This window comes from Palaemon carinicauda, chromosome 13 (genome assembly GCF_036898095.1).
Source record: "Palaemon carinicauda isolate YSFRI2023 chromosome 13, ASM3689809v2, whole genome shotgun sequence".
Lineage (NCBI taxonomy): Eukaryota > Metazoa > Arthropoda > Malacostraca > Decapoda > Palaemonidae > Palaemon > Palaemon carinicauda.
The window spans coordinates 127,456,300-127,471,411 of record NC_090737.1 but is presented as its reverse complement, the minus strand read 5'-3'; the positions used below and the strand labels follow the sequence as shown (position 1 = coordinate 127,471,411).

The window sequence follows — 15,112 nt, the reverse complement described above, 5'->3', positions numbered from 1 at the left end:
CGTTCACCTTTCAATGGCCGGCCCTTCCCTTAGACGGAAGTGTTGGTGTCTAAGAGAGTATAGACTCTCTTTCTTAATTTTGCTTAACAAAAGTTATAGATTTATTTTATATCTCTCCGCCTCTTATAGGCCTCTTCGATTAACTTCCTTTTATTATAAACTTATTAAAATTAATTTTTATATTTGTTTATATTCGACCTTCCTAATAGTAGGCGGTCTTTTCTTGGTACCGAAGTTAATTATCGTGAGCCCGTCATTTCGGTTTTACCTGTTAACATATTATGCTATTTTAAGGTCTTTGAAAGAATTTCTTTGATAGTCTCGTACTTTTTCAAAGTTGAACTAACGTTTTGTTTGTCTCGGCAGTGGTTGACGTTCAGAACGTTTCAACTTGCACTCTATCGTTACGATAGAGAAAGAATGTTCACGGTTTCACATTGCAGTAAAGAGTAACCGTTTCTAGCGTTTTGTTCATTCTTTCTTAACTTAATGGTTTTGATCCTAATAAGGAACTTTTCTTTTTGGGAAATTTTTCAGTTTTTTCCTTTAACAATAATATGTTTTAACGATATATATGAGTGGGCTCTTCTCTCAGGTTCTAAGTCAAGAGAGAGAGAGAGAGAGAGAGAGAGAGAGATAGAGACGGAGGGAGAAAGAGGATAAACGTTTCCCTCAAGCCTGCCAGGCGTACGAGTAACGTCGTTATCGTTTTGCTCTTATCCCTAGTCTCTTTAGGGGAAGAAACTAAACGTTTCTAGAGTGATCTAGTGTTTAGTCTCTTTCCAGCCACTGAATTTTCTTTCATTAGATTTTTCTGTTACATTGTAATTCTGTTTTCGCAATTACTAACTTTTGAGAAGGATAGAATTGCGTGTTTCAGGTACAAACCACTTAAAGTTTCGAGTTCAGTGAAATAAGTGCAAACAGAAATCAAAGTGATAAGTGATTAGCGCAAAGTGTGTCAGTGTTATGCGTGAGGGTACTTTTGTGCGCGCCAGTCGTCCTCCCAGTCCGGGACCTCTTGCAAGCTCCCAAGCCCAGGGGAGAAGCAATGTCGAAGGGCATAAGGGTTCGGCAGGCCTTGATCGGCGCACAGAAGTATCCTCGGTGGTTGTGGGCGTGTCTTACCGAGACCGTCACTCCCACCCGCAGACGATTGAGCCCTTATTTTGCTCGTCTGCAGAAGAGATTTAGAGGAGAAAATAAAGGCAGAGTTACGCTGGTCTCAGGTCTCAAGACCTCTTAAACGTAAAGTCCAGACCTATGCCAGACGTACGAAGTAAAGTTCAACAACCCGGATGCAGTCATTGGGTTAGCTCTGTCTCTCCTCAGTCATCAGTTTGTCGGGCTGAGAGTGCGCCTACACTCCCCCCCCCTATGCTCGCTCCGCCTGATCGCAGTACCACCTGCCAGGCGTACGATGTTGTGGATTCTACTACTGTCCATGCAAGCACAGCTTTCGGACCTGATGCGTGAGTGTCGTGCTGAGAGTGTTGCACCTCCTCCTCCTCCTGCACCGGTGGTGCACCAACCGCCTGCACCCGTTCAGCCTGTGCTGCACCCGCCTGCACCGGTGGTGCACCAACCGGCTGCACCCGTTCAGCCTGTGCTGCACCCGCCTGCACTCGCTGCACCCAGTCGCAGCACCATCTGCCAGGCGTACGATGTTGTAGACTCTACTACAGTCCATGCAAGCACAGCTTTCGGACCTGTTGTGTGAGTGTCGGGCTGAGAGTGTTGCACCTCCCCTGCACCCGTTCAGCCTGTGCTGCACCCGCCTGCACTCGCTGCACCCAGTCGCAGCACCATCTGCCAGGCGTACGATGTTGTAGACTCTACTACAGTCCATGCAAGCACAGCTTTCGGACCTGTTGTGTGAGTGTCGGGCTGAGAGTGTTGCACCTCCCCTGCACCCTTTCAGCCTGTGCTCAACCCGCCTGCACTCGCTGCACCCAGTCGCAGCACCATCTGCCAGGCGTACGATGTTGAACCTCTTTCTGTGTTCGCTGTTCCCAGTGTTGTTCAGCCTCAGCCTTCTTTAAGGCAACCTTCGGTTTGGGATCAGGAGGATTACCCCACTCTTCCTCCTCCTCCCCTGGCTGCTCCACCGGTGGTGCAACTCTCGGTGGAGGTACAACCTCTTCCACCTGTGAGTCAGTCTCCTCAGCTGCTGCACCGAGCTCAACCCGTGCACCCTGATCCTGCACCTCAGACACCTCTGCTTGCGGGAACTTTACCTTGTTCTGCGCAACCTCGGTCTCTTCACGCTCCACTCATACCACAGGAACAGGAACTTTCTGCACCTTCCACTGTTGTTGTTCCAGCTCGTTCTGACTCTGCTGTTCAGCATACCTTACCTCCATTTTCTAACCATGGCAAAAATATGAATCATGAGTTATGAATGTAAGGTAAACATTATGTTGATTTTTAAACCCCATGCAAGCATGCATAAAGCACTCTAGCACTGGTCATGGAATTTCTGAGAAATGTTAAACGCCATGCACACGCTCTGCTTTCCTTACAGCAGGCTCTGCTTACAGCAGGCTCTGCTTACTACATGCTCAGCATTCAGCATGCTCTGCATTCAGCATGCTCTGCATACAACATGCTCTGCATACAGCATGCTCTGCTTTCAGCATGCTATGCATACAACATGCTCTACATACAGCATGCTCTGCATACAACATGCTCTACATACAGCATGCTCTGCATTCAGCATACTCTGCATTCATCATGCTCTGCATACCTTACCGCATGCTTCTCAACATATCTTGGGTTGTTGCCAACTCACTAGACTGTCAAGCAGTTTCATAACGTTGCCTTCTAGTCTGCTGCTTTTGCACCAGTGAACCCTCACTCAGAGAACTTAGCTTTTCTAGGATAAGGTCCCTGTAGATGAGAAAGTTCTTTTCTCCCTCCTTCTGATATTCCCTTGAGGACTCTGTCATTTGGAGGGAGCCTTTAGCTGCATTACCTCTTATGGACTTTTATTTAAGCATAACATGCTTACAGGGAAGGTAATGGTTCCACTTCAGCCGCTAATCCCGTCTGTTACCACACCTGCTCCCATAGACCTTGAGCTGTGTTGCATGACATGCAGTCCAAGCTTAGTCCTTGTTAGAGGATTTTTGTTTACGGAGTCAATGTGTCACGGGGAAGACGTTCAACAACCAACAGAAGGGACTTGTTGTGACGCAGTGCGGCAACCTCAGCAACCCGTTAAGGAGCTGTCTGTACGACCCAGATAGTCTAGACAGATTCGGGTTGTCACTGTACTTCCTCGCTTGCCCATGATTGTCAGTTTACAGACTGTGCAGCAGTATCATGATCTTGTGTCCGGCTCCGTCAGACGACTGGCTTTTAAGAGCTCCCAGAAGTCGTCGCTGTCTGGAGATTTTCAAATGGACTATGGATCTGACCAAGGAACTGGGCCTCCTGGTCAATTTTGAGGAGTCTCAGCTCGTTCCATCCCAGACCATTGTTTCCTTGGGTATGGATCTTCAGAGTCGAGCTTTTTGGACTTGTCCGTCGGCCCCAAGGATCTTCCAAGCCCTAGAATGCATCCAGAGCATGCTGAGAAGGAACCGATGCTTAGTCAGGCAGGGGATGAGTCTAACAGGGACACTTTCATCGCTGGCCCTGTTCATCGAGTTAGGGAGACTCCACCTCCGCCCCCTTCAGTATCATCTAGCTGCTCACTGGATAAAGGACATGACGCTAGAGACGGGCTCAGTTCCTGTTTCCGAAGAGATGAGGTCTACTCTAACGTGGTGGAAGAACAGCATTCTTCTCAAGGAAGGTCTACCTTTGGCTGTTCAGACCCCCGACCACCGTCTCTTCTCGGACGCATCGGACACGGGCTGGGGTGCGACACTGGACGGACAGGAATGCTCGGGAACATGGAATCAGGAGCAAAGGACACTTCACATCTATTGCAAGGAGTTATTGGCAGTTCATCTGGCCTTGATAAACTTCAAGTCTCTCCAGCTTACAAGGTGGTGGAGGTGAACTCCGACTACACCACAGCCTTGGCTTACATCTCCAAGCAGAGAGGGACTCATTCGAGGAAGTTGTTCAAGATCGCAAGGGACCTCCTCATTTGGTCAAAGATCGAAAGCTCACGCTGGTAACGAGGCTCATTCAGGGCGATATGAATGTCATGGCAGATCGCCTCAGCCGTAAGGGTCAGGTCTTCCCCACAGAGTGGACCCTTCACAAGAATGTTTGCAGCAGACTTTGGGCCCTGTGGGGTCTGCCAACCATAGTTCTATTCGCTACCTCGATGACCAAGAAGCTCCTCTTGTATTGTTCTCCGATTCCAGACCCAACAGCAGTTCGCGTGGATGCCTTTCTGCTGGATGGGTCCCATCTCAACCTGTATGCATTCCCGCCGTTCAAGATTGTCAACAGGGTACTTCAGAAGTTCGCCTCTCACAAAGGGACACGGTTGACGTTGGTTGCTCCCCTCTGACCCGCGAGAGAAGGGTTCACCGAGGTACTGCAATGGCTGGTCGACGTTTCCCAGGACTCTTCCTCCTAGAGTGGACCTTCTGCGTCAACCTCACGTAAAGAAGGTACACCCAAACCTCCACGCTCTTCGTCTGACTGCCTTCAGACTATCGAAAGTCTCTCAAGAACTAGAGGCTTTTCGAAGGAGGCAGCCAGAACGATTGCCAGAGCAAGGACGACATCCACTCTCAGAGTCTATCAGTCTTAATGGGAAGTCTTCCGAAGCTGGTGCAAGGCCAATGCAGTTTTCCTCAACCAGTACCACTGTAACCCAGATTGCTGACTTCCTGTTACATCTAAGGAACGTAAAATCCCTATCAGCTCCTACGATCAAGGGTTACAGAAGTATGTTGGCAGCGGTTTTCCGCCACAGAGGCTTGGATCTTTCCTCCAACAAAGATCTACAGGACCTCCTTAGGTCTTTTGAGACCTCAAAGGAACGTCGGTTGTCCACTCCAGGCTGGAATCTAGACGTGGTCCTAAGGTTCCTAATGTCATCAGGATTTGAACCGTTCCTATCAGCCTCTTTTAAGGACCTCACATTAGAAACTCTTTTCCTCGTGTGCTTAGCAACAGGTAAAAGAGTAAGTGAGATCCACGCCTTCAGCAGGAACATAGGTTTCACATCTGAAACGGCTACATGTTCCTTGCGGCTCGGTTTTTTTTGGCTAAAACGAGCTTCCTTCCCGTCCTTGCCCTAAGTCGTTCGAGATCCCAAGCCTGTCCAACATGGTGGGGAACGAACTAGAGAGAGTACTTTGCCCTGTTAGAGCTCTTAAGTACTATTTAAGAAGGTCAAAACTATTACGAGGACAATCAGAAGCCTTATGGTGTGCTATCAAGAAGCCTTCTCTACCAATGTCTAAGAACTCAGTTTCTTACTACATCAGGCTTCTGATTAGAGAAGCAAATTCTCATCTGAAGGAAGAAGACCTTGCTTTGCTGAAGGTAAGGACACATGAAGTGAGAGCTGTGGCTACTTCAGTGGCCTTCAAACAGAACCGTTCTCTGCAGAGTGTTATGGATGCAACCTATTGGAGAAGCAAGTCAGTGTTCGCATCATTCTATCTCAAAGATGTCCAGTCTCTTTACGAGTACTGCTACACCCTGGGTCCATTCGTAGCAACGAATGCAGTAGTAGGCGAGGGCTCAGCCACTACATTCCCATAATTCCATAACTTTTTAACCTTTCTCTTGAATACTTTTTATGGCTTGTTCGGTCGGCTAAGAAGCCTTCCACATCCTTGTTGATTTGGCGGGTGGTCAATTCTTTCTTGAGAAGCGCCGAGGTTAAAGGTTGTGATGAGGTCCTTTAGTATGGGTTGCAGCCCTGTATACTTTAGCACCTTTGGGTTGATTCAGCCTCCAAGAGGAACGCTGCGCTCAGTAAGGAAGACGAACTTAAAAAAGAGACAGAGTAACGGTTCAATTCGACTTCCTTACCAGGTACTTATTATTTCATTGTTATTTGAGATAACTGTTATATGAAATATGGGATACTTAGCTATCCTTTAATCTTGTACACTGGTTTTCACCCACCCCCCTGGGTGTGAATCAGCTACATGATTATCGGGTAAGTTTAATATTGAAAAATGTTATTTTCATTAGTAAAATAAATTTTTGAATATACTTACCCGATAATCATGATTTAATTGACCCTCCCTTCCTCCCCATAGAGAACCAGTGGGACCGAGGAATAATTGAGGAGGTGTCAACAAGAAGTACTTGAGTACCTGGCCACAGGTGGCGCTGGTAAGAACACCCCCTTCTAGTATTGTGATAGCTGGCGTATCCCTCCATAGAATTCTGTCGGGCAACAGAGTTGACAGCTACATGATTATCGGGTAAGTATATTCAAAAATTTATTTTACTAATGAAAATAACATGCTTTAGGCGATAAGGTAGAGTCAGTGGTAAGTGACCATAAGTCTCTGATGGCCGAAGTGAAAGAGCTGAAGGTCAAGAGTGCAGTGGGTGAAGTTAGTGCCAGTGCTGTGACGAGTGCTAGTGTCGGTGCAGTGCCTTGTGCTAGTGTTAGTGCCAGTGTGGTGCGTGAGGATCTTTCTGTGCGAGCCAGTCGTCCTCCCAGTCCGGGACCTCTTGCAAGCTCCCAAGCCCAGGGGAGAAGCAATGTCGAAGGGCATAAGGGTTCGGCAGGCCTTGTCAGGCGCACAGAATTATCCTCAGTGGTTGCGGGCGTGTCTTCCACAGACCGTCACTCCCACTTGCAGACGATTGAGCCCGTCTTCCGCTCGTCCGCTGATCTTCTTTCTGGGAAGAAACGTTGGTCTCAGGTCTCGAGACCGCTTAAACGCAGAGTCCAGCCCGCGAGTGCTCTGCCAGGTTGCAGTCATTGGCTCAGCTCCGACTCGCCTCAGTCATCTGTCGACTGTACTCCGCCCAAGAGGAGTAAGGTTCTGCCACAACAGAGCTCGACTGTTAAGGCTTTACCTCAGTCTGCTGCCGTCTCTGCTGATCCCAAGTGGTCTATGCTTCAGTCCATGCAAGCTCAGCTTTCGGACCTGATGCGTGAGTGTCGTGCTGAGAGTGTTGCACCTCCGCCTCCACCTGCACTCCTTCCGCCTGCACCCGCTCAGCCTGTGCTCAACCCGCCTGCGCTCGCTCTACCTAGTCGCAGCACCATCTGCCAGGCGTACGATGTTGAGCCACATTCTGTGTTCGCTGTTCCCAGTGTTGTTCAGCCTCAGCCTTCTTTAAGGCAACCTTCTGTTTGGGATCAGGAGGATTACTCCACTCTTCCTCCGCCTCCCCTGGCTGCTCCACCGGTGGTGCAACTCTCGGTGGAGGTACAACAACCTCTTCCACCCATGAGTCAGTCTCCTCAGCTGCTGCACCGAGTTCAACCCGTGCACCCTGATCCTGCGCCTCAGACACCTCTGCTTGCGAGAACTTTACCTTGTTCTGCGCAGCCTCGGTCTCTTCACGCTCCACTCATTCCACAGGAACAGGAACTTTCTGCTCCTCCTCCGTCCACCACGGTTATTGTTCCTGCTCGTTCTGACTCTGCGGTTCAGCATTCGTATCCGATCTCGTCGCCTCATTCTGGGGATGAGGTTTCGGATGATGAGGAGGCACACCTTGATCCCTCATCGGACGTGGACGAATCCAAGCTCTCTCCACAGTCTCTTGATTTTTGCAAGGTCTTGGCTCTTCTCAGGGAGGTTTATCCAGACCATTTTGTCTCGGCTATTCCCCGCTCTCCTCCATCTGAGTTTTCGCTGGGCGTACAACAAGCTCAGTCTTCCTATACCAAGCTTGTCCTAGCTAGATCCTCCAAGAGGGCTTTTAGGATCTTAGGGGAGTGGCTGCAGTCTAAACAACTTCTTGGCAAGACTTCCTTCATGTTCCCTCCAACGAAGCTCACATCGAAAGCGAGCGTTTGGTATGCCACAGGGGAAGCACCAGGCTTGGGAGTACCTGCCTCTGCCCAGGCTGACTTCTCAAGTCTGGTAGACTCGCCTCGAAGGACTGCTATGAGACGCTCAAAGGTGTGTTGGACCTTCTCAGACCTGGATCACTTGCTGAAAGGGGTGTTTAGAGCTTTTGAAATGTTTAATTTTCTCGACTGGTGCCTGGGAGCCCTCAGCAAGAAAACCTCTCCTGCGGACAAAGATTCTGCCATGCTGTTAATGTCCTGCATGGATAAGGCCATCAGAGATGGATCGGGCGAGCTAGCGTCCTTGTTTGTATCAGGGATGTTGAAGAAAAGGGAACAGCTGTGTTCTTTCCTTTCCGCCAGCATTACACCTTGCCAACGGTCACAACTTCTTTTTGCTCCGCTCTCGAAGTTTATTTTTCCCGAAGAGCTCATTAAGGACTTGTCTGCTGCCCTGATACAGAAGGATACGCACGATCTTGTAGCTTCTTCGGCTCGTAAGTCTAAGGCTGCCACCTCAGTCCCTAAGACTTACCGCTCCCCAGTGGCTGATACCCCTGCTACTAGATTCATACCGCCCTTTCGTGGTAGAGCCCCCAGCCGAGGAAGCTCCCGTCCAGACTCTTACAAAGGCAAGTCCAGGAAAGGATCCAGGTCATCCAAAGGCAAAAACTGACTCTCCACTTCTCCAGACAACAGTAGGAGCCAGACTCAAGACCTTCTGGCGAGCTTGGGAGATGAGAGGTGCAGACGCACAGTCTGTCAGTTGGCTGAGGTTCGGTTACAGGATTCCATTCTGCCTTCAACCACCTCTGACCACATCGCCCATCAACCTCTCTCCCAACTACAAAGAGGAGGACAAGAGGCTAGCATTGCACCAGGAGGTGTCGCTTCTTGTGCAGAAGAAGGCAGTGGTTATAGTCCGGGACCATCAATCCCCGGGCTTCTACAACCGTCTCTTTCTTGTGGCCAAGAAGACAGGAGGTTGGAGACCGGTGTTGGACGTCAGCGCTCTCAACGAGTATGTCACCAAGCTGACGTTCACGATGGAGACGACCAAGTCGGTCTTAGCAGCGGTCAGACAGGAGGACTGGATGGTCTCTTTGGACTTGAAAGACGCATACTTTCACGTTCCGATTCATCCAGACTCCCAACCTTTCCTAAGATTCGTTTTCGGAAAGGTCGTCTATCAATTCCAAGCCCTGTGTTTTGGCCTAAGCACAGCTCCTATGGTCTTTACCCTTCTGATGAGGAATGTAGCCAAATTCCTTCACTTGTCAAACATCAGAGCCTCCCTCTACCTAGACGACTGGCTGTTGAGAGCCTCCTCGAGTCGTCGTTGTCTGGAGAATCTTCATTGGACTTTAGACCTAATCAGAGACCTGGGTCTATTAGTCAATTGGGAAAAATCTCAACTCATTCCCTCACAATCCATCGTGTATCTGGGAATGGAGATTCAGAGTCAGAGTTTTCGGGCTTTTCCATCGGCCCCCAGGATAAGCCAAGCCCTAGAGTGCATCATGAGCATGCTGAAGAGGAGCAGTTGCTCAGTGAGACAGTGGATGAGTCTCACAGGGACTCTCTCGTCCCTAGCCCTGTTTGTCGAGCTGGGCAGACTCCACCTCTGCCCTCTTCAATTCCACCTGGCAGCTCATTGGGACAAGAGTTCGACTCTAGAAGCAGTCTCTATCCCTATCAACCAAGAGATGAAGACCACTCTCCTGTGGTGGAAGCACAACCTCCTTCTCAAAGAGGGTCTATCCTTGGCCATTCAGACCCCCAATCTTCATCTCTTCTCAGATGCATCGGACTCGGGCTGGGGTGCAACCTTGGACGGAAAGGAATGCTCGGGAATGTGGAACGAGGAACAACGATCTTTCCACATCAACTGCAAGGAGCTGCTGGCAGTTCATCTAGCACTGTTGAACTTCAAGTCCCTCCTGCTAGGCAAAGTGGTGGAGGTGAACTCGGACAACACCACAGCCTTGGCTTACATCTCCAAGCAAGGAGGGACCCATTCGAGGAGCCTTTGCGAGATCGCAAGGGACCTCCTCATTTGGTCAAGAAGTCTAAACCTCTCTCTAGTCACGAGGTTCATCCAGGGCAATATGAACGTGTCAGCAGATCGCCTAAGCAGAAGGAATCAGGTCATTCCCACGGAATGGACCCTCCACAAGAGTGTGTGCAACAGACTTTGGACCTTGTGGGGTCAACCTACCATAGATCTGTTTGCCACCTCCATGACCAAGAGACTTCCTCTGTTTTGTTCTCCTGTTCCAGACCCTGCAGCAGTTCATGTGGATGCCTTTCTACTGAACTGGTCCCATCTCGACCTGTACGCATTCCCTCCGTTCAAGATAATCAACAAGGTTCTGCAGAAATTCGTCTCGCACGAAGGGACACGGCTGACGCTGGTTGCTCCCCTTTGGCCTGCAAGAGAATGGTTCACAGAGGTACTACAATGGCTAGTAGACTTCCCCAGGACTCTACCTCTAAGAGTGGACCTTCTACGTCAACCTCACGTAGACAGGTTGCATCCAAACCTCCACGCTCTTCGGCTGACTGCCTTCAGACTGTCGAAAGATTCGCTAGAGCTCGAGGCTTTTCGAAGGAGGCAGCCAGTGCGATTGCCAGAGCAAGAAGGGTTTCCACTCGTAGAGTCTACCAGTCTAAGTGGGAGGTCTTCCGAAGCTGGTGTAGAGCCAATTCGATATCCTCTACCAATACCTCTGTGATCCAAATAGCTGACTTCCTTCTTCACCTTAGGAATGAGAGATCCCTTTCAGCTCCTACGATTAAGGGATATAGGAGTATGTTGACCTCAGTTCTCCGCCACAGAGGTTTGGACCTGTCTTCCAACAAGGACCTTCAAGACATTCTTAAGTCTTTTGAGACGTCTAAAGATCGTCGTCTTTCCACTCCAGGCTGGAATCTAGACGTAGTCTTAAGGTTCCTTATGACATCTAGGTTCGAACCTCTCCAGTCAGCTTCATTTAAGGACCTTACCCTCAAGACTCTTTTTCTCGTTTGCCTTGCAACAGCGAAGAGAGTCAGTGAGGTTCATGCCTTCAGCAAGAACATTGGTTTCACGACCGAATCTGCGACATGTTCTTTTCAGCTTGGATTCCTAGCAAAGAACGAACTTCCTTCACGTCCTTGGCCTAGATCGTTCGAGATACCTAGCCTCTCCAACATGGTAGGTAACGAACTTGAGAGAGTTCTTTGCCCTGTCAGAGCTCTCAAATATTATCTCAAGAGGTCTAAACCTCTCCGAAGACAGTCAGAAGCCTTATGGTGTGCCATCAGGAAACCCTCGAGACCCATGTCCAAGAATGGGCTTTCGTATTATATAAGGCTTCTGATCAGAGAAGCACATTCTCACTTAAAGGAGGAAGACCTTGCATTGCTGAAGGTAAGGACCCACGAAGTAAGAGCCGTAGCTACTTCGATGGCCTTTAATAAAAACCGTTCTCTGCAGAGCATAATGGATGCAACCTATTGGAGGAGCAAGTCAGTGTTTGCATCATTTTATCTGAAAGATGTCCAGTCTCTTTACGAGAACTGCTACACCCTGGGACCATTCGTAGCAGCGAGTGCAGTAGTAGGTGAGGGCTCAGCCACTACATTCCCTTAATCCCATAACCTTTTTTAACCTTTCTCTTGAATTCTTTTATTGTTGTTTTTATGGTTGTTACGGTAGGCTAAGAAGCCTTCCGCATCCTTTTGATTTGGCGGGTGGTCAATTCATTCTTGAGAAGCGCCTGGGTTAGAGGTTGTGTAGAGGTCCTTTAGTAGGGGTTGCAACCCTATATACTTTAGCACCTTGGGTTGATTCAGCCTCCAAGAGGAACGCTGCGCTCAGTAAGGAAGACGAACTTAAAAAAGAGGCAGAGTAACGGTTCAATTCGACTTCCTTACCAGGTACTTATTATTTCATTGTTATTTGAGATAACTGTTATATGAAATTTGGGATACTTGGCTATCCTTTAATCTTGTACACTGGTTTTCACCCACCCCCCTGGGTGTGAATCAGCTACATGATTATCGGGTAAGTTTAATATTGAAAAATGTTATTTTCATTAGTAAAATAAATTTTTGAATATACTTACCCGATAATCATGATTTAATTGACCCTCCCTTCCTCCCCATAGAGAACCAGTGGGACCGAGGAATAATTGAGGAGGTGTCAACAAGAAGTACCTGAGTACCTGGCCACAGGTGGCGCTGGTAAGTACACCCCCTTCTAGTATTGTGATAGCTGGCGTATCCCTCCTTAGATTTCTGTCGGGCAACGGAGTTGACAGCTACATGATTATCGGGTAAGTATATTCAAAAATTTATTTTACTAATGAAAATAACATATTTCCATTTTAGCAATACATTACAGTATTTTACTGCTAGTACAGCCCAGTAAAGGCTATAATAAGACTTAAATAAGTTTTTTATTTGTTTGTTCTGAAGCCTTATTGCTATGAATATGACTATGTGCTGTAACAGCAATATTTAGTGTATGTCAAGATAAGTCTTCTTATCATAGTTATGTTCTTCACAGCTTTCATTATGTAGGATGCTTGTAAGTACCTTTTTCTTTTATTGTAAATGCTCAAGCTTTATTTCACACTGTATAGTGTGTTGAAGTTTTGAAAATATTCTTTATTAGAATTAGGAGCAGTTTTTATTACAATTTGTTTTATCAAATCAAATTATGTCAAATGCCATAGTATATATTTATTTATGCTTTCTAAGCATACTGATATAATACAAAACCTTTTCCTGTAAGTTTTATTGTTGGTTCAATTTAGTTTATTTAATGAGACCAGTAGGCTTACTTTTGCCCTTTGAAATAAAGTGAGTAACAAAGACTTATTAGCTTTTGGATGTGCCAGTAAAGAATTTCTAAAGCTTTTTAATCTATGCTTTGATGTAATATCCTTTATTATTTCTATAGCATATTCTACTATGCAGTACAGTATTAATGTAAATATAGTTCCATATGTATTTTCCTAGATAAATTTGCTTTCTATCACATTCTTCCTTTTATTATCAATGCTTTTGTCTTTAGGTGTGATGGTGCGACAAGACGAGGCTAAAATGGGCCAGGGAGGGCTGTGTGGGGTCTCTTCTCCTGGAATTGAGTCCTTTACTCACATACCCTCTGCTGGAGTCCCTACATCAAATGGCATAGCTTCAGAAGTTCAGGTAATTCTAACAGTACTGTACAGTATTAGATGTTGATGGAATTATATGGGTTTCAAGGGCTCATTATGTATCATAGAAAAATACAGCTGTAGTGAATGTTTCCTTTATACAGGTATTGCATTTTTCAGTATTTAACTTAGCCGGTGATTATAATAGCTGCAACTCTGTTGCTCGACAGAAAAACTCTACGGAAAAATTCGCCAGCGATCGCTACACAGGTAGGGGGTGTACTCAACAGCGCCATCTGTCGTTCAGATACCCATTACTCATTGTAAACAAAGAACTCAATTTTCTCTCTGTCGGGGTACCGGCAAGACCTACTAATTCGCTGTTGCTAACTGGATTTGTTTTCACAACTATTTGGTGAAGTACACTATTCTAGTTTTGAGCTTTCGCTATGCAGGTGTTTTATCTTCATCTTAAAACTTGAACTCGTTTTGGATAGATTTAATTATGGTGACAAGGAGAGTATGGACTTTCTTTCACTTTTAAATGGCCGACCCTTCCCTTAGACGGAAGTGTGTTTAGGCTTTTAGTAATTATCTTATCACGTTATAGATTTTCCTATATATATTTTATATCTCTCCGCCTTTATTAGGCCTCTTCGATTAACTTTCCATTTTTTATAAACATATAAAAATAAATTTTAATGCTTTGTTTATATAGACCTTTCCTGAGAGTAGGCGGTCCTAACTTGGAAACCGAAGTTAATCAACGTTGAGCCCTTTATATCGTCTTTAGCTTTTAAAGAGCTAAGGATTTAAAACTTTTTAAATGTAATATTTTATGAAAGAATTTCTTTGATAGTCTTCGTACTGTTTTCAAAGATGAACTAACGTTTAGTTTATTTATGCTACGCAGTTGTTGACGTTCAGGACGTTCAACATGCGCTCTATCGTTACGATAGAGAGAGAGTGTATCACGGTTTCACTTTGCAGTAAGAGTAAATCGATTCTGACGTTTTATTCATTCTTTCTTAGCTTAAATGTTTTGAATTCTAATTTAAAAGAACTTTTTAGTTGAAAAACCTTTCAGTTTTTTCCTTTAGTCAAATAACATGTTTTTTTGACCATATATAATTGGGCTCTTCTCTTAGGTGCGAAATCAAGAGAGAAAGAGAGAGAGAGATGAGACGGAGGGAGAGAGAGGAGAGAAAACGTTCCGTTCAAGCGGGTAACGTTGTTCTCGTGTTACTCACGTCCCTAGTCGCTGTACGGGGAGGAAGGATAAAACGTTTTTAGGTTTTTATTCTCGTCCCCAGGCTATGTGCGGTGAGAGATTGAAAACGTAGTTATATGAACTAGTGTTTAGTCTCTTTCCCAGCCACTGGTTTTTCTTTTTATCTTAAAATATGTTTTCTGTTTTTTGCTGGTATTATGAGCTTGCATTATACGACTAATTTCGCAATTACTACCACTTAATGAAGGGTAGAATTGCGTGTTTCAGGTAGAAATAAGTGCAAAACAGAAAATCGAAGTGATAAAGTGACATGCGCAAAGTGTTACAGTGTTGCGTCCGAGGCGCAAAGTGTTACAGCGTTGCGTCCGAGGGTTCGTCTGTTCGTGCCTGTCGTTCACCTAGTCCGGGACCTCTTACAAGCTCCCAAGCCCAGGGGAGAAGTAATGTCAAACGACTTATGGGTTCGAGAGGCCTTGACCAACGAACAGACGTTTTCCCTCTATGGTATCGTGTGTATCTTACCAAGATCTCCCCGACCATAAGACGAGAGAGACGTTGTTTCTCCTCGCCATCCGTAGGCTTTTCGCATAAGAAACCTGTCACAAGGTTTCGAAGCCCTTAAGCGAAAGTCAGTCCTTTCAGGACAGGTCCAGCGTCCTGGTTACAGCCATTAGGACAGCTCTGACCCTATGCAGTCATCGGATAACTGCTCGCCGCCTAACAAAAGCGTAACACAGACTCCGAGAGTCTTTTTTTGTAGGCAAAGTGTTGCGGTCACAGACGTTACCCTCGTCTATTACCACAACCATTTCCGTTGATCCTTAAGGG

At 46.6% G+C, this 15,112-nt stretch overlaps 1 protein-coding gene across 2 annotated transcripts in view; it reads left to right on the top strand.

The window, feature by feature from the left end:
* Nucleotides 1-15,112, top strand: part of LOC137652413 (optineurin-like) — a 39,098-nt gene that overhangs the window by 3,369 nt on the left and 20,617 nt on the right. The window contains exons 2-3 of one of the 2 annotated variants that reach the window (XM_068385808.1): nucleotides 12,459-12,479; nucleotides 12,969-13,105. In XM_068385808.1, the coding sequence (XP_068241909.1) occupies nucleotides 12,974-13,105 (132 nt within the window). In that variant the 5' untranslated portion in view covers nucleotides 12,459-12,479; nucleotides 12,969-12,973. The remainder of the gene's footprint in view (nucleotides 1-12,458; nucleotides 12,480-12,968; nucleotides 13,106-15,112) is intronic. The other variant, XM_068385807.1, reaches the window with a different exon arrangement.